The sequence below is a fragment of the Podarcis bocagei genome (assembly GCF_964188305.1).
Source record: "Podarcis bocagei genome assembly, chromosome: 4".
Classification (NCBI taxonomy): Eukaryota; Metazoa; Chordata; class Lepidosauria; order Squamata; family Lacertidae; genus Podarcis; species Podarcis bocagei.
The window spans coordinates 89,352,308-89,374,671 of NC_138128.1; the positions used below are offsets into that span (position 1 = coordinate 89,352,308).

The 22,364-nt window shown below is 44.4% G+C and overlaps 2 protein-coding genes across 9 annotated transcripts in view; one reads left to right on the forward strand and one right to left on the reverse strand.

Moving 5' to 3' along the window:
• Window positions 1-16,354, forward strand: part of NDST2 (N-deacetylase and N-sulfotransferase 2) — a 110,401-nt gene extending 94,047 nt beyond the window's left edge. For all 4 annotated transcript variants that reach the window (XM_081191601.1, XM_081191602.1, XM_081191603.1 and 1 more), the window contains 12 exons: window positions 637-724; window positions 1,297-1,451; window positions 2,008-2,193; window positions 3,142-3,270; window positions 8,196-8,378; window positions 9,010-9,106; window positions 10,410-10,533; window positions 11,332-11,506; window positions 11,693-11,863; window positions 12,805-12,914; window positions 14,642-14,744; window positions 14,844-16,354. In XM_081191601.1, coding sequence (XP_081047727.1) covers window positions 637-724; window positions 1,297-1,451; window positions 2,008-2,193; window positions 3,142-3,270; window positions 8,196-8,378; window positions 9,010-9,106; window positions 10,410-10,533; window positions 11,332-11,506; window positions 11,693-11,863; window positions 12,805-12,914; window positions 14,642-14,744; window positions 14,844-14,969 — 1,647 coding nt within the window. In that variant the 3' untranslated portion in view covers window positions 14,970-16,354. The remainder of the gene's footprint in view (window positions 1-636; window positions 725-1,296; window positions 1,452-2,007; window positions 2,194-3,141; window positions 3,271-8,195; window positions 8,379-9,009; window positions 9,107-10,409; window positions 10,534-11,331; window positions 11,507-11,692; window positions 11,864-12,804; window positions 12,915-14,641; window positions 14,745-14,843) is intronic.
• A 2,290-nt stretch (window positions 16,355-18,644) lies between these two features.
• Window positions 18,645-22,364, reverse strand: part of ZSWIM8 (zinc finger SWIM-type containing 8) — a 58,386-nt gene continuing 54,666 nt past the window's right edge. For all 5 annotated transcript variants that reach the window (XM_081191519.1, XM_081191518.1, XM_081191522.1 and 2 more), the window contains 3 exons: window positions 21,405-21,524; window positions 20,264-20,442; window positions 18,645-19,702 (listed from right to left, as the gene is read on the reverse strand). In XM_081191519.1, coding sequence (XP_081047645.1) covers window positions 19,499-19,702; window positions 20,264-20,442; window positions 21,405-21,524 — 503 coding nt within the window. In that variant the 3' untranslated portion in view covers window positions 18,645-19,498. The remainder of the gene's footprint in view (window positions 19,703-20,263; window positions 20,443-21,404; window positions 21,525-22,364) is intronic.

Genomic DNA, 22,364 nt, shown 5'->3' on the forward strand with positions numbered 1-22,364 from the left:
TAACCACTTCTGAATTGTATGGAATTTTTTGACAATTGACAATCACAATTAAAATAGTGATTAATAGGCAACAGGTGCATATCTCTATTGAAAGATGGGACTTTTACTTGCATGATAAAGGCATAAAGAAGGCATAGATGATATGCTTTGGTAGTTAAATTGGCCACTGCTTTATTTTTGACTTTGCAGAAGATTAAAGGTAGAAAATCATGAGTTACTATGTAAATAACAATAGCAGGTTAATCATCACATTCAACTCTGGTTCCCTAAACAACATTTTAAAAACTGAGGCGGAAGCCTATGGTCCAGCTGGCCAACCTAAACATTTTGTGGATGAGTTGATCTAGCTTAGGGTTTGCCATATCTGAAGAAAGCTATGCACTATCTTCTCAAAAACAGAGAACCCGAGAGCAAGGCCAGGGACAGGGCTGGTGTGTGGTGGGTGCTGTGCTCTCCTGAACACGCTTGCCAAAGACATCAGCCTTTAAGAAACCAATGTTTGGGGCTGCTTGTGCATTGCTGCCAACATGTAGGCTTTGTATGGAAGTGCCCTTCTTGTTGAAAAATCTGATTAAGAATCTGTTTTGAAGTTTCTGTCTCCTTCTCCTCCCCCCCCCCCCTTTTCTTATTTTTCAGGCTCTACTGAACACTCAGAACAAGTTGAGGACTTTGGTTCCCAATTTTACTTTCAACCTGGGATTCTCTGGGAAATTCTACCACACTGGTAAGCTGCCTTTGTTCTTTTCACCTGTATTGCATATTTCTTAGTGATATGCCATCCACACAGTCAGCAGTTGTGTAAAGTCTGGTCTGGATCAGGTGCCTGGTATCAGGTAAAAGAAGGTTTGTTAACCCTCTGGGCCTCACTGCAGTTTTTTTGTCCAGGATAGATAAATATCTGGCAGGGTTTTGGCTTACAGGGGCATGTAACCTCTACAAAGGTAGGGGCCTATTTGAATTCTTTGATTTGGGGAACTACTGGATCCAAGTGGTGTTCTGACAGCTCTTGGGTGCTATCAGTGCAATGGAGAGAATGGGGGAGCTTTTTATGCCAGGGAAGATAGCAGGTTAAGAAGTAGGGGGCTCATTTGGATTAGCACCACAGTGTGGGGCAAAGGGTTAATGCCCCCCAGCTACGCCACAGCAGGTCCCTGGTGTGGATGGGAACCTGGCGCCTGCTGTTTCCTTTTAAAAGCCATTCATGCAAATGAAATGTTGTCTTCTCTGGTTTGGCTGTTTAGTGTCTATGATGACTGACAGTTGAGCACCCCTTCCTTCCTTCTCCCTTCTTTCTAGGTACTGATGAGGAAGATGAAGGGGACGACATGCTGCTAAAGCATAGGAAGGAGTTCTGGTGGTTCCCGCACATGTGGAGTCACATGCAGCCACATCTCTTTCACAACGTCACTGTTCTAGCCGAGCAAATGAAACTCAACAAGCAGTTTGCTTTGGTAAGGAACAAATTCAACTGGGGATGTTCCAGTCCGTGAGAAGTTTGACCCCGCTGACCCAAAAATTGCCATTTCAACAATACTCTGCCAAGTTTCCTTTCATTTTTTCCATGCATTGTTACCTAGAGGCAATGTTTTACTCTTCACAGGCAATTGACTGTTTACAAACCTAGTATAAATGTTACAGATAGGTAGCCGTGTTGGTCTGCCATAGTCAAAATAGAAAAATTCCTTCCAGTAGCACCTTAAAGACCAACTAAGTTAGTTCTTGGTATGAGCTTTCGTGTGCATGTATCTGAAGAAGTGTGCATGCACACGAAAGCTCATACCAAGAACTAACTTAGTTGGTCTTTAAGGTGCTACTGGAAGGAATTTTTCTATTTTGACTAGTATAAGTGTGTTATGTCATATACTCCAGACCCAAGTTCCGATTTACTAACTCACTCACTTACTTTTCGTTTTGAGATTTCTGCCTCGCCATTTCTGCCTTCCTTCCATTCAGCAAACTGCTAGCAGTACAGCGAATAGAGGGTTCTTACCATTTGTGTTCTTCCAGGAGCATGGGATCCCCACAGACCTGGGCTATGCAGTAGCCCCCCACCACTCAGGAGTTTACCCTGTCCATGCACAGCTCTATGAGGCATGGAAAGCTGTCTGGAGCATCCAGGTGACCAGCACAGAGGAATATCCGCACCTTCGGCCTGCCCGGTACCGGCGGGGCTTCATCCATAATGGAATCATGGTGAGACAATGAAGCCCCTATTGATTATCTGGAGGAGAAATATGGCCACTAGTTTATTGGGTACTCATCCCTGCATTTTGAATGCTAGTCTTCCCTGAAACTCTCAAACACAAAAGCAAAGGGAGCACAAGAAAGAGTCCCGCTGGATTTTGCCAAGGTCCATGCAGTCCAGAATCCTGTTCTCACAGTGACCAACGATGCCTCTAGGAGGCTTGCAAGCAGGGCATCAATACAACAGTACTCTCCACTTGTGATCCTCATCAGCTGGAATCCTGAGGCATATTGCCTCCAACAATGGAGACAAAACATAGCCACTGTGGTTAGTAGCCACTGATAGACTTGCCCTTCATAAATCAGTCAGTTCTTTGTAGCAATCACTCAGACCAGTGTAGAATTCCCAGTATGTAGGATCCGAGACAGAAGAACTTCCAAGTGGAGCCATGTAACTGATCCAACAGTTGTGTTGCTATTGGGCAGCTGAGCAGGAAAGGCTGGATTGATTCCCTCCTTTAACTTTACATTATGTATTAATAAAGAACTCAATTCCCTTGAGCGCCAGTCCTCACATAGCCAAAAGAGTTGCCTCTTGTGCATGGATGGTGCTTTCAGCATGCTTAGGAGAACCATGAGGTTTGTGGAAATGCAAGAAAAAGTTTAGGAAAATTTCTTGTGGGGAAGGAAACCTCAGAACAGCCTCACGAGGTCTAAATATGCTGAGTAGCCACAGAACACCAAGTGGTGTGTTTTTTCTTTCTTTCTTTTTGGAGTGGGACTGAAAATGGCAGTTAGGAATGATAGCAGAATAGCAAATATGATGTTGACACCATCTAACCCCAGTAGAATTGCCTTCTCCTTTGGCTGCATGTTCCCACTGTTGGCTGCATGTTAAAATTCACAGGGATAATCCATGGCCATCGCTAATTTTTCCTCTCCCTCTGGCTCTCCCAGGTGTTGCCTCGACAGACTTGTGGTCTTTTCACTCACACCATATTTTATAATGAGTATCCTGGTGGCTCCAAGGAACTGGACAAAAGCATTCGCGGTGGTGAACTCTTTCTGACAGTGCTCCTGAACCCAGTAAGTACTGCAGCATTGGGGGGGGGCAGTGTTTGTGATTACCTGTGTGCTTTATGTGGTGAAGGATGGGGAAAAGTAGTTGGAAATACAGTCTGCACAGATGCTAAACACAGGCAGCAGTCCTGAGGCCTAATTCTCACCAGGCTGTCTCACCAACAGTGAATTTTGTTTTTTTCTACCCTACATCAGTGGTGGTCAGGTTTTTATTTTTTTCTTAAGAGCACAGAAAAAGAAAAGAGCTGAGGTGTGCGCATTTGGCAAAAGTTGGGCAAAAAAGTGAAGGGAAGCATTTGTGAGAAAAATTGGCCAAACAGTTTTGCCACCCAGGAACCTACTGAAAATGCTTCAGGGAGGACATAAATATGACAGAGGTTCTTCCTAGGGATAAACCTTCTTCTCAGGGGCAGCCTACATTCTTAGACTCAAAGCCTGGAGGGGAAACAGGGTTGCAATCGCTTGCTTTGTCCCTGCCCTCCAAGTATTCAGTATTTAGATCTGTCTGCGAGAAACTGGTCTGAACCTTCTGCTCTATGTGCACAGGGGTTAATGGTGAAGGCAGGGAGGGTGCAGCAGGTGCCTAGAGATTAGAGATGAGGCCAGCAAGCATGATTCCTCCATGCCCCCCATGCAGTGACTGAGTGGCAGACTTGGGTGTCTCAAATTTCAGCAGCACCCTGTGCAGCGCTAAAATTTGGCACCCTCTGCCTGTCGCGCTCTGTTCTCCATCATGGTTGTGGTGCCCCCTGCAGCTCAGTGCCAGTCATGCTACCCTAAAACCACCTCTGGTGCATGAACTGGATACTTCCCCATGTCAGCTGCAATTGTATCCATTCATTATGCATTAATTAGACTTAAGCATGTTGGTTATCCCACACTTTCCCTCCTTTCGTATTTCAGATGTGGGCACTGCATACATATATGGGAAAGATCTTTATTCTAATGCACAGCTCTTTGGGTATGCTGAAATTAGCATACTAGCAGTTTTCAGTGCTTTTATCTCCCACTCAAATGTCAGGGAAGTTCGTGGGTATCAAATTGACATGTCTTAGAATAGTGGCAAATATTCCAATAACGATTATTTCTGAGTTAAGCTTTGTATTTGTTTAAATATAACACTCAAACCACATTGTGGTTTTCATATTGATTCTTTTCTAGATGAATGTTTCATCTCAAATACTTTACAGCATGTAAAATTAACACAGGGTACATTTGGGGGGTGTGTGTGAAATAAACTTGCTGTATCAGATCCCAATCAATTTAGAAAACTTCCCAGAACATTTTAAAGAAAACTTTCTGATTCAATTTTTCCAGAGTGCTGAGCACTCTGTGGCTTGGCAGGATGTTTTAGATGAGATTCCTGCGTTGCAGTAGGTTAGACTAGATGACTCTCACGGTCCCATCCAACCACACAATTTTATGATTCTATAATGTCATCGCTGAAAGAGGATTGCTGATGTTCCCAGCTAACTACACTTGGCAAGAGGACAGAATGTATTAGTCTCCAATACCTCCTCCCAGCCTGATGTTTCTGTAAAAACAAGTCAGTGAGCAATTTACTTTACACCAAATACCGAAAAGCATGTCCTGTGTCCCCTCAACTCATCCTACTCCCTAGTTGTTGGCCTTGGTTTGCTCTCTCCTTTCATCATCAATCTGGTCCGTGAACCAATTGCTTTGCTTGCCAATTGACTTTAAACTCTCACTCCTTCCTCTTTAACTGATAAAGATGTCCCACCTAAAATAAAGAGTGCTAAACAGCCTCTCCGCACTGATCCATAACAGATGTTTGAATCCCTGTGAGTATATGCAGAAGTGCAAGAGTTGGAGTGTGTGTGTGTGTGCGTATGTATGTTTAACTCTGCAGTATAAACACAGGATGTTTGATCCCCTGACTAGCCAGCAAACCATGATGTCAGCAAATGAATGCAGCTTTCTGCTCCCAGAAAAGGCAGTCACTGCATATCTTTGCTTGCATTTCCCTGAAGCTATAGAGTTGCACACCTCCCACTTGACCCCTCCAGTTCCTTCTGCGCCAGGCGTATTGTATTTTCAGCTCGCTGTTTTAATTTCTGATTGCTACCCTTTCACACTTGGGTTTTTTAACATCTCCAGGGAAAATAATTGAGTTCAGTTATAAGGAATAGTCGTGGCTGCTTAGATGAGGTGGGGGCAGAATCTTGGGGAATAAGATCAGACTTGCCTGTTGGTAATTAGTCTGAATGGTTGTCAGGTGTCGTTGTCAGATGATAGGTAGACAACAGTTGCCACTCTATGTCACTAGTTTGGGAAGGTATGGAACGGGAGCACTGGTGGGACCACAGTAGTTACATCGTGGCTTTTAGACAGTCGAAACAAGCTTGGTTCAAACTATATATTAAGAGAGAAAGAATGATTTGTCGTTATTATTTAATTAATTAATATACTGCTTATATGCCAAACACCATTCAAAAGTAGTTAACAAGGCTAGTCTGGATAGCGGCTGCAATTCAGCTGAATGGCTCAGATTCCAAGGAGCCTAAGTTGTTTGCCAAAGCTTCTTCATCCAAAATTCCTGTCTCTGTGGAATGGTGCATGATTACGTAGCTAGGGTTAGAGACAAAAAGAGGGGAATTTTAACTTACACTGAATTTAAAGTCCCTTAGCGATGACATGCACAAGAGAAGGGCACAGAGCCAGCATAGTCCTTGTAGCTGGTGGCACAACAGATACAATACTCCATGTTGCACAACTGGTCGCCCAACAAACTTCTGCTAGCGCAACTATAGTGTTGAGATTTCATGTTGTGCAACCATTATTCTTGCCCTTACGCTAATGCAACAGCCCTTGTTGGCAATCAGAGATCATTGAATCTGGGCCCATATTTTTCCCCCCATATGGCACTAGGTGCTAATGAGCTCAGCAGTTTGTGCATGAATAAAAATACAGCATTGCCAAGAGGCCCCAAGACCAGTGGTTGTGGATTGGTCACCCTAGGGAGTCCTTTAAAACAGTTTCAGATGTTGGATTATAGGTTCCGTCATCCTTGACCATTGAACATGCTGCCTGGGGCTCATGTGAGTTGTAGTCAATTCAAAGGCCACCAAGTTTCCCCATTCCCTGGCCTAGAGTAATCCAGGTCTTGAAATCACTCAGGCTCACTTCTGAGAGGCAGCGGTGTTAATGTGAAGACCAATCTCCTGTCCCGAGCCCAGAGATTTAGAAAATCAACTCCTCTCCCAAACGTGTTGGTGAACGTGATAAAGCAACAAACTTGGGAGATCTCTCCCTCTAGGTGTAAGGCATTTAGCCAGAGCTACTAGAATCCCCGAGGCCCCTCCATGAGAAGCTGGTGCATTCCCCCTCCAGCCTCATAATATTTTAGTAATCCTTTCTCTCCTGGAAGCTAATTGTCAGTAATTTAGCACTTGGATGGAAATACGGCCATTGCGAGTTGGGTGCTCTTCTTTTGATGGTTTGCATGGAGCCTCCAGGTCAGCCTCTCAATGCACTGTGTGCTCTTGGGTGTCAAAATCACCCCAGCCCTGAAAGGTCAGAGCTGGAAAGGAAGCATCTGGCAGCAGACCATGCCCCACAGTCACACCAGCCTCCTCCAAGTGCAGGAAGGCTTCTGCTGCTAGTTTCCAAAACTTGTTTGGAATTCTGTATTAAGATGGTCACATTTGACGGGAAAACTGGAGACCAGGGGGAAGGACGTATTGGGGTTCTCCTTCTAATGATGATGTACTTGATCTGGTTAATGCCAGACAAGGCCTGCCTGCCAGAAAATCAGTCACTCTGTAATCAAACTGAATACATGACCTTGTTAATTCTCCTTCCTCTCCCCTATCCAATTTCCTCACTTGTTAAATGTTCTTTTACCTAGGGGCCAGCTTCTCTGGGAAGCGTTACAGATGAGGTATCTGTTCTTCCCGCACCAGACTTCTTAATTAAAGAGTTAACAGGTGTTGTTATCTGGTGACTGTCACTTAGGCACAGATTGTTGCAGACACCTGGTTTCTTTGGCCAGATGATAGGTTGTATGTTTAAAACGAAGGCTCTTTTGCCTTCATTTGACCACATACCTGCTTAGGAGCCACATTAGTTTGCAGAGACTGAGTCTGATCATGAGCACCTGGTATGACCTAAGTCATTTTTGGAATCCAATCTAGCTAAAAAATAAAAAAGAATTATGACTGACTGTGCAAAACAGATGTTTCAAGCCTCAAAAGAGCAACCCACCCCCTAAGTTTGGTGGCACCCAGGGACTTTGTGGGAGCCAATGTCGGCTGCAGCAAAGTCCCTGCCTTTATGGCAATGTAAGATTAGTCATGTCCTAAGACAGGCTTCTTCTTTGAGTTTAGCTGCCATCTGGTTTGTCCATTGTGGGAGCTTGCTGAACCATTGATTGTCCCTGGGAAGTGATACTGTGTTGCATGTAAAAGGACATTTGCAGGATTCCTGAGGAAAGCAAGAATCCAGATTGCATGCAATCTTTAAATGCGGACGCTTTGTAGCGCTGCCCAACTGAATGCAACTCTTTGGAGACAGTGATTTCAAATGAAACTTTTTAATCCATCTGGATAGATTGCATCATTATTGTATTGTGGATTTTATTGTAGTTGGCCACCTGGGCATTCATTTATTTATTTTTATAGAGAGGCAGGTTATAAGTGAATCAAATGAATAATAATAATTGAAGAACCAAGCTACAGGTGAGTATCCAGAAAACCTGCCCAAGGGACCTGAATAGTGTCAACATTGGAACTATGGATTTGGAGCAATGGGTTGTTTTCATTTTGCACACGAGAGCAACTGCTGAGAGTATGTAAGATGCTCATTGGCCAGTGCTGCCCCTGCAGAACAAGAGTGGAAAGCAGGTAGAATTTTCCAAGTGATATCAACCTTTTGACACTAACAAATGCCCCCATTTCCTTCTTTGTTTGTAGATCAGCATCTTCATGACCCACTTGTCCAATTATGGAAACGATCGCCTTGGGCTCTACACTTTCGAAAGCCTCGTCAAATTTGTGCAGTGCTGGACCAATCTCCGTCTTCAGACTCTGCCGCCCATCCAGCTGGCCAAAAAGTATTTTGAAATATTTTCGCAGGAAAAGAACCCTCTGTGGCAGGTGCGATTCCAGGACAATTTCCCTTCAACCAGCTTGCAGCTGAAGTTTTTCTCAGAGCTTTAATACAAGTTTAATATAAATAAAGGGCTTCTGAGCAGAGTGGTTGCTACAGAAGAGAGAAGTCTGTATTTCTCCTATTGGGTCTTAAGACCTTAAGTGGGGAATACACAAAGCATGAACTAGTGGTGGTTCTGGGATCTGAAATGCTGTATGGTTTTTCTGAACAGAATCGGATACCTTTGTCAGAATTTTAGTTTTTTAAACTTCCAGGCCGCCCCAGTTATGGTGAAAATGCACTGTTAAATAGTTCAACAGATTGACTAGAATCCTCCTTGCAGTTGTGATTTTATTTTCCCTCTTTCCTCGGGCATGTCTTTGTTGGCTTGCTGATGCTCCCGCCCAGTTAACTCCTTCAGGAGACTGCCACAATACCTTTGGCCAACAAATGACCATCATTTCATCCAGAATAGAGCACTGATGCCAGCATATGCTCTACGACATATGCCAGCCAAGCTCTTAATGTGCTGTAGACCAGAGTGATTGTGCCTGGGGTAAACACGAATGCACTTTTATCAGGCCTGATGTAATTATTCCCCACATTATCTCATGCATGATTTTTTAATTGATGTAGAACCCTTGTGATGACAAGCGGCATAAAGACATCTGGTCCAAAGAGAAGACATGTGACCGGCTTCCCAAGTTTCTCATCGTCGGTCCTCAGAAAACTGGTAATATAACCCACTGGCCGTTGTGGTCTTTTTTTGCCCTGTTAATATATGTGTGACGTGGTCTTTTTCTTTTTGTGTTGGAACATGATGGGGGAACCTGTGGTCTTCCAGGTGTTCTTAGACTCTAATTCCCATGAGTCCTGGGCAGCATAGCCAGTAGTCAGGCATGATGGGAGTTGTAGTTCAACAGCAGTTCGAGAGACGCAGGTTCTCTGTCACTGCCTTAAAACTTAGCGGGGAGCTGATTTAGGTCTTCTGGGAAATGTCAGGTGGTGGTGGTGGGGAAGCAATTCCAAGTTGTCAGTTGCCAAAATTGTCATCTTGAATTTCTCGGGGTTGCCTGTTCCACCCAATAAATATTAAATTCTAGAACTGGCGAGCTGAGATAAGATGTAGAACAAAAACGAGTACGCCTTTGAGTGTAGGAAAGGCATAGTGGTGCCCTCTACAGGCTTGATTGTGTCAGGTTTTAAAGGATGTTCTTACTGACCTATGCAACTGAGCTGCATGATAATGTTTCAGTATCAAACTTTATTTTGGTCACAGACCAGCATAAGATAAAACATATGGATGAAGTGAACTCATAAGACTTAAAACTGGTAAGGGATAAAAACTAGTAATTAAAAGATGATTATATCATACTTTTCCTGCCAACCTAGCAGTTCGAAAGCACGTCAAAGTGCAAGTAGATATATAGGTATCGCTCCGGCGGGAAGGTAAACGGCGTTTCCGTGCGCTGCTCTGGTTCGCCAGAAGCGGCTTAGTCATGCTGGCCACATGACCCGGAAGCTGTACGCCGGCTCCCTCGGCCAATAAAGCGAGATGAGTGCCGCAACCCCAGAGTCGGTCACGACTGGACCTAATGGTCAGGGGTCCCTTTACCCTTTACCTTTTATATCATACTTTACTTAAAAAGATAGAAACAAGGACAGACAGTTAAAAGCGACTATAAGGGAGGGAGCATGAAGGAGCACAGGTCTTGCATTTGGGGCCTAGTTTGTGGCTTCATACGCTTCAGATCTTTCCACTTTATCAATTATATTGCAATTGGCTTCAGAAAGAAGCAAAGCTCACACCCTGCCTAGTCCAATGGGAATTGCCAGAGTGGCTGAGGGTAGTGGTTATATTTGGGGCTTTCCTTACCAGGTTGAGCAATATGAGCCACAGCTTTAGCCCAGGGCAAACAATTCTGTGTATCATGAAGAGCTGTTGGTAGCAGTCGTGCTAGTACCAGCTTATGTTTCAGACCTTTTTGTTCCCAGACAAATCCCTCACAAGTTTTGTTTCCACTGTCTTGTTTCAGGTACGACAGCTGTGCATTTCTTCCTATCCATGCACCCAGCTGTTACCAGCAACTTTCCAAGCCCCTCCACCTATGAAGAGATCCAGTTCTTTAATGGACTCAACTATCACAAAGGAATTGACTGGTATGTGTGTTGACTCGTGTGCTCACTGATTTGCCTTTACTCTGTTCCACATACTTTCAGTGGGATTTTGATTCAGTCGGATTAGGCATTCTGACCCTCATCAGAAACCTTTCAGTGGGATTAAAAATCATGATTTGTGCAGGTTTCAGTCAACTTAGTTGCCGTTGGCATGGTTTGCTTTGCCTCCTAATGTTGTGTATGTTAACCCGCATTAATTTTTGAGTTCAGTCAACCTTTAAATAGAGATTTGAAGTAAATGGTATGGTAACATTGGTGAACAGTGGCCTATTTGGCTGGTCTTACAGCTGCCTTTGTTAAATCAAACTGTAGTTGCCATGGCCTTCAACACAATGGGCAGTGCTTGTCTGGTCATGAGGCAGACCCTGGCTTCAGCCCCAGTTTGAGTCTACCATGATGGTTCAGGACTTGATTATTCTGATTGACATAACAAATACATAAGATTACTGCATGAAGGAGAGCAGAGGGAATTCATCCTCTTAACTTGCTCCTGCCACTGTGATATGTGCCCTAGGTGTGTCATATTGAGACTGAAGCCCACGCAACACTACCAATCACTGGGACTGGGGTTGAGAGTGCGAGTTGTGTTAGCAGAATACTGTCCTTGTCTTCATTCTCTTTCATTCGTGTCTGAAACTATCATTTCCTTCGTGTTCCCCTGTGGCAGGGCAAAATGCTAGGAGCTACTAGCCTCTCCCCTATGTTCCCATTGTGTCACGCCCATCACCATTATTACGCATGCCTTGTTCTCATGCTCTCCCGGTTTTCTTCACATGACAGGTACATGGAGTTCTTTCCCATCCCCTCCAACGCCAGCACAGATTTCATGTTTGAGAAAAGTGCCAATTACTTTGACACCGAAGTAGTACCCAGGCGGAGTGCCGCTCTCCTCCCGCGAGCCAAAATAATTGCCATCCTGATCAACCCAGCTGACAGAGCATACTCCTGGTATCAGGTAATTCCTTAAGAACTCCTCCTGGCATCACAGCAGGAGTATGTGCAGGACCCAGCTGGTGGGGCCATCAGGATGTGATGGTGCATGTAGTATATAGATATGCTGCCTTGTACACTAAAAAGAGCAGTGCGCTGCTAATTAACTCGTCTCTTCTCCCCCCCCCCACCCCCGGTTACCTGCTTGTAGCACCAGCGTGCTCACAACGACCCTGTGGCACTCAACTACACTTTCTACCAGATCATTTCTGCTGGGCCCCAAGCCCCTCAGGAGTTGCGCAACCTGCAGAACCGCTGTCTGAATCCTGGATTGTATTCCACTCATCTGGAGAGGTGGTTGATGTATTATCCTTCTGGACAGGTACAGCAGCCTTTGGGTGTGTTTATAATCACATTGTTGTGCAATGCAGGTGGTATTTTGAAGGGGAACTTTGATATGCTTTTGATAAACCTTTATATGTTTGCTTTTGTTCACTCTTAATGAGTATCTTCTTAGCATTCACCTGCACAACAGGTAAACCTGGATCTTGTAGCTGTGTTGGTCTCACAAAAAATGAGATTACAGGATTTTAATAAAAAGCATATTTGAGTCAACTCAGTTGTTTAAAACTTACAACTTCAGGCATTAGAATTCATAGTGGAAGGAAACTAAAACAATCTACTGTGCCTTTTGGCTTTCTATGTTAGCCACCAAGGATGCTCCAGGTTCTTGCCTGAATTTATATGGGCTAAAAGTCTGTAGTGAAGCGGGAGCACATACACAAACTCTGCATGCAGTATTCCCCAGTACACTGGCTCCCCTCAGGTATTTGTGTATCGCTTGTGAAGGTTTAAAGGTGGGTGTTAAATAAGTTCCACTGAACATGCTTGGAAGACTCCACAGCACTGGGGACCCTGCCTTTAGCATTTCTCAGCCCATGGAGGCTTCTAAAGCAATTTCAGTGGGAAGTGTGTAAAGGCCTCCTTTTGACCTTTGCATTCAATGCATGAAGGCCGGGCAGGGCTTGCACATTCACCTCTATCAGCTACACACTTTTAACCCTCATGACTTCAGGCAAATGCCTGAAAATGCAAGATCTATATGCTGGTTGCTGCAATCGTAGTAAATGTATGTTAAAGAAATGCCACTCACTTATGCCACCCCTTCCAGGAATAGAAAATGAGCAGGAGAATTGTCTGATAATTGTATGTGACTTAAGGTTCCCCACCTCTGGCATAGAATCTCTGCTTTCTGGGCTAAGATCAGTTACCTAACATGATTAGATGTATTCTGAAACCTTCATTGTTTCTCCTTCAATTCAGGTTCTGGTTGTGGATGGGCAGGAACTCAGACAAAGCCCCGCATCTGTCATGGAGAACATCCAAAGGTTTCTGGGGGTTACACCACTGTTCAACTATACCCAAGCACTCAAGTAAGGATTGCATGCCTGCCTTTGCTTGTGTAAATACATTGTAAATGTTTTGAGGCCCCATACTTCTTCAGCAGCTTCCTTCTCTATGATCTGGACTGCTGGCAGTGTTTCCATTTCCATTTACTGCTGCTGCATTTTTGCTTTACGAGTTGTACTTTCTTGTATGCCACCTTGAAGACCACTGTGCATCACCCAGGACTGGTATGAGGGGCAGAGCACGATGGCAGCTTCACCAAGCGGTATATCGCAGGTAAAACCAACGCTGCTCCTGAGCCTCTCTCTGCTGCCAGTGGGACTCAAGAGCAGCGGCAGTTTTCACCCACCCATGATTTACTGCTATCGCGCTCTGCCCCTCATGCCGCAGAGGGAGGAGCAAGCTGCATCAACAAGCCAATACAGCTTGTTCCTCCCTCAGCTTCTTTAAACTGCTCCGCTGAGGCATGGGCGGCCGTGCTGTCTTCAGCAGAATACTTTAAAGAAAGCCTCTGGCTTGAGCAAGCCCCGATGTGTTGCTCACAAGCCAGAGAGGCTTTGGGGTGGGAGGTGGGAACAAACTGCATCATCCGGGGCACCGCCTCAGCGAGAGCGGTGGCAGTTTTACTCTGGCTGGGCCTAATGCAGCTTGTTCCTTCCTCCATTTCAACATTGTGGCGTATCGACAGATCACTATGTTTGGCTGGTGATACACTGCAGTGTTGAAAACCTGGCATTGCCCAGCCTTAGTGTAGTCCCTGGGAATCTACCCTTCTGACACCAGAGACAGAGACCTAATGCCAGGGCTTCCCTCGCCAACTCCTCCAATATCAGTAGGGCCAAAATGGGTTTGCCCCAGGAAGCATCTTGGATTTGAAAGTCCTCCTGTCCCACAATAGGCTCCCAAACCAGAGAGGTATTTAGTCATGTTCCTGAGCATGAGTAAATCTTTCCCTCCCAATGTTTTCCATGCTAAAAATTTTTTAAAGCTGAAAGAAAGGACGCAGAATAAAAATGTTCCTTTGCCCTTGCTTGCCTGCCTGCTGCTGGCTCAAGCCTAGTAGGGCTCTGGATAAGGCATTTGTATTCTCTGCCACCATACACACAACCTTAGATTGCACTGTAAATACCCACCAAAGCCCTAAAGCTTAAAGGTCCGAGCCATAGATATTGACCTCTCCCTGCCACCAGAGTTGGATTTGGCTGGATGTCAGTGATAAATCAGACCCCCTATAAAGCTCAAGACAACACTTTAACTTGGCCTCTTGCCACAGTTCACATATGAATATTATTAGGATTCCACAATTACAAACCTGCACCATATACTAATGCAAATCATGCTACTTTTTGTAAGCCATGGATAGAAATGCATTTGCAAACTAGTTCTGAGGGAATCTGGTTTGCATTGGTGCATTTGTAACAAAACCATGGTAAATACCAGGGAAGAGGAACGTTGTACCAGTGTGGTACACATATCAAGTGTGGCTACCAATTTGGAACCTATGCTTTTGTAAGGAGCCAGCATTAGGTCTGCACCAGATCACCAAACTATTCTGGCAAATTTTGAAACACGAGTGCTCATGCACTTGTGGAAAAGGCATTGCAACAAATAAAAATTAATCTTTGTTTTACTTTTTTGTGGAAACTGCTTTCAGCCCCTTTCCTCTAGAAAGCAAGTCCTCTAAAAAGCCCTTCAGATTGCTCCAGCTCAGAACCCATGTGTGCAGGTATATAAAGCAGGCATCCTTTTTCAGGTTTGATGAAGCAAAAGGATTTTGGTGTCAAGTTCTGGAAGGAGGGAAGACCAAGTGCCTGGGGAAAAGTAAAGGAAGAAAATATCCAGACATGGATTCCTCAGTGAGTAGCCAAGTGGGATTCATCTCAGTAATGTAAATTGGGAGGGATGGTTGTGAGCGGTCCTTCATTAACTCTGCTCTCCCTTTGGAACTGTTGCAGTCCCGCATGTTCCTGGCAGACTTCTATCGCGAGCACAACATTGAACTATCCAAGTTGATGAACAAGTTTGGACAGCCCCTTCCTACATGGCTCCGAGAGGAGCTGCAAAATTCTAGCTGGAGCTGAAGTCCAGGGTGCTGGCGTCAGTGCTGCCCAACATCTGGATGTGGGAGCCACTGGGGGGAAACACACACTGCTGCCATCTCTTCTCTATGAAAGGAAACTGGAGGCAGGAGCAGGAAGTGTGCTAGCCTGATTATAGACCATGCACTTTCACCTATTGATGGTTTGTTACATTGGAGAGATACCCAGAGAACAAAATGGCACAAGCCACACTGTGCGGTCATGGCCCTCTATCTAAAAAATTTAGGGTGGCTGACACAGGAATGCTTCTGTGCTATAATTCCCCTGTGCCAGAAAGCCCAGAGTAGACTCCACAGAAAAACAAAAGCATGCAAACTGTGTAGGCTACTGGGACATTCCCTATTTATGTCCAAAACACTCAGGATGCTAGCAAGTGAATGTCTTAATATTGTACCTTATGTGGTTGTTAGGGTGATGTTGCTAATAATGGACAGCAAGTTTCATTTATCTGACTGCAGCCTTAGTTATTTCATTAACCCTATTCTAGTGGAAAGGGAAGGAGGGCAGGGAAATGGTCAACAAGGCAGCAGAAACTTGCATTAAGTTCTCATGGGAGAGAGATTACTATTTCCCCCCTCGTGTCAGGTAAAAAGGGGGGGGGAATACGATGGTGCCACATTCATTCATAAACTATAAAGAAACAGTGTTCACTTGTAACTAATCAGAACAGTCTTAACTTTCAGCTGGGGTGGAAAGGGGATTCAGCAATCTCAAATAGGCTATCCGTTTTCATCTTAACAAGGCTGAATGAGATGGAATACAAATCTGTGTTGTCAGTTCAAATCACTCATTTTGCCTCAAATTCTGCAGGTCGTGGGTCTCCAGCCAACTCTTTAATCTCAGCATTTCCTCATTACAACCACTATGTGAGTGGAGAGCTACAGCAGTCCTGCCCATCCCTCCTAACATGCCTTATGTAGAGCGGTCCAGCAGCTGCTCGCAACAAGTGCCAGGTTCACTGAGGGATATATATAGCAGCTGATTGGGGCAGGAAGAGCCCTCGGGTAACTCAGCGTGCCCACTCCAAGAGGGGGAACGTGATTTCAGCCAAGCTTATACATGGAGCCTTAGTTATTGTGTATTTTTACTTGTCAGTTTACCATTGTTTGTAAATATATAATATGGATTATATAATATTTCATCCAATGTGTCACCATGCAGAGGGAAATGTTGTGCTATCAAAAATGGAACCAACAAACCTAAACCCTGTGGCTGAAGAGAGAAGCAAGTGCTGTGCTTCCTGCACTGGATTCATGTATGTCATTCACATTGAATGATAAGGATAAATTCTTGGCTCTTGCAGCTGAGCACAATGTCTAAATAAAGGTTAGACGTAGCATTTGGAGTCAATAAATGTACTTACTTTATTTCTCTGTGACTAGTGTCCGGTTGTACCACACACCTCCCCAACAGCCAGCTATGAACGTACAAGGAAACAAAGCAGCTGCTTCAACACTGCATGGCAGCGATCGCCCTGGACCCCCACAATGGCTAAAAGGGGCCCATGGCTATTTCACCTCTACTGTGCATGTGCTAAAAAAACATACTAGGCTTTTCACACAAAAGGTGGCCACATAACCTGCTCTGCACCCCCTGCTACTTCAACTAGCTCAATTTTCTCTCTCCCTAAATGGAAGGGGCTATTCTGACACTTCAAACTGAGCTTCGGCAAATGAATAAAAGCGGAACTCACCAACAACATTTCCCTCCTCCTCTTAGAATGGCAATGGCGCCCATGTGAGAGGTTCTGGCTGAAAAAAAGCCTTGATTAAAGCCACCTTCTGTGGCGGTTAGATATCACTTCTCTCAAGACAGCTAATTAGGATTGTGAGGATTTGAACACACCAAGTTCAGATAACGAGTTTCCTCAGGAAACAGTCGTTACAATGGCAAGATGTTGATACCGACATCAAGTTATATCTCCAAAGTTTATATCTATTAATTGAGAGCATATGCTAGCCGCCGATAACACACACATATGCTCATTTGTAACTGGAAAAAAGTTAAACTGCACAAACCGAGAAGTGTCGCTGCACTTGTACTTAGAGCAATACTACTGAGAAAGGCTGCACAATTCCAAAAAGGGTCCAGTCTATAATCACAAAGAAACAGGGCATTTCATAGAAGGAAGCAAAATAAGGGACTTAATCTAATAGACAGTAGGGGCCACCAAAAAACAGTTGAGACTATGACATATTAATAACCCATTATGAATAATGTGCTCAAACAAAAGAGGAAAAGCTGAAATCTTTTATGCATGCCCTTGCCTTACCTGCCCCATATTTAGCTTTTATAATAATCACAGGCACAAAAACACTTAAGACAGGTGGGTGCATATTAAAACCGGGCTGGGCACTTGCTATGGAAAGTGATAGATGCAACTACTGTCAAACCACTCACAGTAACCAACTTAAATTGAAACATGCCAAGAAAGTCTGACATTTCATTTCGAGAGAGAAAACTTTGAAAAATTAAGAGGATTAATGGAAAAGGCTGAAAGGGAGACAAAAGAGCCACACTGGCAGGAATCTGCCTAAAACCACATAACAGGACTGCAAACAGAATGCATAGCACAGATGTCGAAAAATACAAACCCATTCAATGGGCCGGTTAACAAACAAAGGCCAAGGAAACTATAAAAAGGCAAGGCAGCTTTCAAGGGTAGACGTCTTGCTTATTGGAAGCACCAACTCTGCCAAAACAAATATTTGAAAAAATCTTTAGCAGATACCAACACCAGGACCTTAGAGGGCAGAAACCCAGAGCAGAACCACCATTTTGGGGGTGGGGGGTGGAAAGCGCCATGTCAAACACAAGTGACAAAAACCTAGGGCTTCTGGATAAACCATAAGTCAGTGGATCCAGCTAGCATACACAGTATCTCCTAGAAGTGTTGCTGTTACAAAAATACAACTATTTCTCATAACCTATCAGTAAAAACAGCCTCCTTTATAGTGTAAGACTAGGAAGTATGCAACGCCACACCAGGGGGGTTTTTTGGGCAGGTGATAATACTTACTATCTTCTCCTTGCCTTACACGGCCAGTAGCCGAACTTCTTTACTTGACAAATTAGTAGATGACAGTATCAAAGCTACTAATAGTGAAAGGAAGAATCAGAACTACCAGAGAGGGAAGCTGTCAGTAAACCACCTAGAATTTTGTGAGCACGCCTGTGTTAGAAATAGGATGCTTAAGGGAGAGAATCCTTGGTCTGATCCAATAGGGCTCTCTTGGGATTTTGATTTTACTATTTTTGTTAGTAATATTATTTACTGTATTCATCACTTTATACAAAAAATGCCCCCAAACAACTTAACAAGGTAAATTGCAAAAAGGTAAAGAACAATCAAAACAGGAAAGGAAAGGACAATGTCAGGAATAATCCATCTGTGTTAGGAGCAAGAAAGCCGAAGCTCCTTTCTTCACATTCCAACCTGCCTCGGATGACCTGCCTTTCTCTAACCAGGTTAGCTCATTGCCTTATGTCTTACAGTCTTAAGTACTGTGTGTTAGCATGGTAAGCAGAATCGCAATGAAACTGGTGTATGTCAAAGACCATTCGTGTTACAAGGTAACAACCTCCTGTTGCAGGCAGTCTTAAGTTCCGTGTTTTATCGCATCCTCAGCATGATTAACAGAAGGATGGAGAAGAGAATCAGTCTAAGAAAATGAGTGTTTTAATCAGGAAACTGAAACAAGGAATAAGAAATTGATTACAGGAGAGCTAACATCCCAGCCAAAGTAACATGACTGTACAACTCAGAACCACCATGGTTGGAACACCCTACAAAGCTTGATGACAGAAACTCTTTGGGGCCACAGTCTAAGCAGCAAAGAAACTGCAGTAGCCAGCTCAATACTGTTCTGGGGCCTTTTGCCCATCCAAACATGTAGGCAGTGCTGGCTGACGGAGCTCTTTCCGCTTCAGCCTGAGCTCCTCTGGGTAGTTGCTGCAGGCGGAATGGTGACGGAGGAGCCCAGGATGCGCAAAAAGAAAACTCTTGCCTCTCCTGGCCCTATGATGAATGAAATTTTTAGAACCTTATAGAAAGTAGTATACATATTTATAAATGCTAAAATAAATATTATAAAGGACAGGCTCCACCCTACGCCCTTAACATGCAAGCACGCAGGCGCACGCACGCACACACACACACAAACCCTCATTTAGAAAACTGCACAGGAAGGGGGCTGAAAGCATTGGCCAAGTATCAGCCAGCCAGACAACTCTCCTTCTTCCCCCCCCCCAACCCCCGCAACTCTCACACAGAAAACACTCTCATACACACCCACGTACTTCCTTGCCCTTGCAAAACTACTTTCTCGACTCCACCTGCTGGGGAGAAGAAAACAAGGGAAGTGGAGCACAGTCACAGTTGCACGAAGAGGAATGCCTTGGTATAAATACATCAAATCAGTGGTTTCCAACAGCTAAAAAAAAAAAAAAAAGATCCGGTATGGAAGGGTGCCATGAACAGAACTCTAGCTAAAAGAAGCCACCCCAAGCCGTCATGGTGAAAAGGTGGTCATTTCCAAAGAGACCCTTTGCCACAAATCCTTAGTCTGCTTGCTGCGCTTCAGGTTCTGAAGGATGTCATTGAATTGCATCATGCCCATAGGGGTCAGGCAGAAGGCGCTTCTGGCGCTGCGAATGGCATTCACAAAGTCATCGTAGTCTGCCGGAGTGAGGTGGATCAGCCGGTGGTGGATGTACTTTAGGGGACACAAGGGGGAAATAATGTTCAGATACAGCCTCCAAGGTAATAATGCATTTTCCATGTTCTACCTGATCACACTCGTCCCCTTTTGCTGCTGTGGTGGCAGAAACGCCTTACATAATAGGTAGGTTGTGGAGGAAGGGAGAGGCTGGCCCAAGATCCCTCAACAACGCTGACTCAAGAGTCAAGGTTCAGCTTTTAAGCTCTGCCCTACACTGGCTCTTATTTATTCTCCCAAAGGAGGGATGACAAGCAGACTTTGAGGCCCAGGATCAACACAACAAAACAAAAGGCCGTCTAGGCAGTCAAGCAATACTGTAATGAAGACTTAATTCTCAGTTTTCTCAACACATACACTAAATGAGAAATGAACAATCTCATCCTGCCAGCCTTTAAGGGGCATCGGGAGGTTCTTCACCTGCAAGTGCTTTGACTTAACAGCCTTCACGTTATCCAGGCAGGTATTTAGATGATGGTGTGGCTATGCTTTCTGGAGCAGCAAGGAGCACCTAGGTGAAGCAAGCTTGACCCAATGGAAAGGAAGGGGCATATGTACCTGTATGTATGCCTGCTGGCACCTCTGTACCAACTGGTGGAAGGCTGGTGTGCGCAGGTGATTGTGGACATGGGCAGGATTGAGCCTCTGCAGGGATTCCATGATGATCTCTTGCAACACAAAAGGGCTCAGGACGCCCTTGGCTGCACCAAGACAGAACTGATGCACATAGTTGACACCTGCAGAGAAATAAAGGTGGATGCAGTGGAGTAGGAAGAACAGGCAAAGCATACTGAAAACCCAAGAGGACAACTACTTCTCCTTAGCAAGGGGCAGAGCACAGCATCTACAAATTAGCTGCAATGAGCCAGAGCACACACCAGACAAGGGAGAATCTGCCAGCCTTACTTTTCACTTACCAGCAATTAAAACAAAGTATTGAGGAATCTAGCTAATATAAGAGTAATCCACAAACACTGCTTTTCTTTTTATAGAACTTAGCAAATTTCTTAATTACACTTAATTACACATGGGCCTTATCCACACCCCCAAAGGTGTTTTTTTGCTTCCCCACCCCTATGTATTTTTATGTTCTACTGCTCCTCCACGTCTCTCACTCTGATATCATGATGCCAAGAGTTGTTTTGTTTTCTTAAAAAAACACCCCAGTCTGGCAATTTTTCTATTTTTAAAATAGAATTATTCATAGTTCCTGAAGTTGCCAGCTGTGATGCCATAATGTTTTTATTGCCCATCTAAAATCCCCCCCATTTTTTTTAAAAAAGGGGGGTAACTTGTAGCCACTTTTATGGGGGTCCCATACCACAGGCCACACCTACTATGGTATGGGACCCCCATACAGCTGACCATGGGTCAATGCAGTCCTTGGCCCAAAAAAGGTTAGCCATCCCTGCAGTGCCTAAAAACACCCTTTAAGCTGTTCAGTTTTGGTGTCTTTTACATCTCCATGCGAAAGTCTTCTGTTATGGATCAGAAGCTACAATATTTACTGTGGTCTCTCTTTGCGAATTAATTTTATTTTCCACATTTTATTCAGTTCTAGAATCAATGCCACTGCTACAGTATGGGCAATCAGATGAAGATACACGAAAAGCAGAAGAGCTTGGCGGAAAATGTTGCCTTGGGACTAAGTGAACCTTTACTCACAGAAAAACAAGTGTTTTTCTGCCTTGGGCCTTACCTAATTTGGCAGCTAATCCCAGGAGCCATTTCACATCTTCTGTGTAGGGTGGGCTGCGTGAGAAGTTGTTGGGGTGGTCATTGTGAGCTCTGCGGCCAAGCATCTCCAGTGCTAACATTCCTGCAGGGAAGCGCAAATTCAAAATTTCAGACAACCAAGTTAAGCCCCACAAGACTTAAGAGGGGCGGTGCCCACCCATTCGCAACCATTTCATAGAAATGAGCTAGGAGATGGCAATTATGCCAAATGGTGTCTCTGCTTATCTTTGCAAGGTGGTAAAAAGGTTGACAACATTTGTAATCCCTGTGGATTTGGGAGAAGACGAAGCGACAGCTTGCAGCTGAGAAGCAGCGGGTGGGAAGCACAAATGTACATCTTCCTCTGCTCTTTCAAAAGCAGCTTAAAAAAAAACCAAATAGAAAGCCAGCAGGACTTTTTATTTTCATTTTTCATTTTGTTTAAACACAGACATCAACATTCACCATTCAGTTATGCCCTCAGTTCCTATGCAAAACAACACTCTCTGAACAGGTCTGTGTTAGGCTTCCCCCTCTGCTCCTGTACTCTTTCATATCTGTGACAACAGCCAAAACAGGGAGACAATATTTCCAAGGGGACTCCAGTGACACAAACCCCTCCTCTACATCATTCTGTCATAGAATGGATAAGGACACCAACCACAATATGGAGAGCAACTCAGGACAGTCTGGATTCTCCTTATATAAGTTTTGAAAATGCCCAGGTTTCCACTGGCAATCGGGAATCCAACTGCAAGTAAATACAAACCTAGGCCAGAGTAATATAGGGATACACTGTGACCAGGGCAAGCCAGACCATTTCAGGCCGACCCCAAATTCTGGACATCTTACAAGCCCACCTCCCTGGGGGATACTTCCTAGACTAGTACATTTTATCACAGTGTTAAATGGTAAAGGATAACAACTTGCTCCATCCCAGATA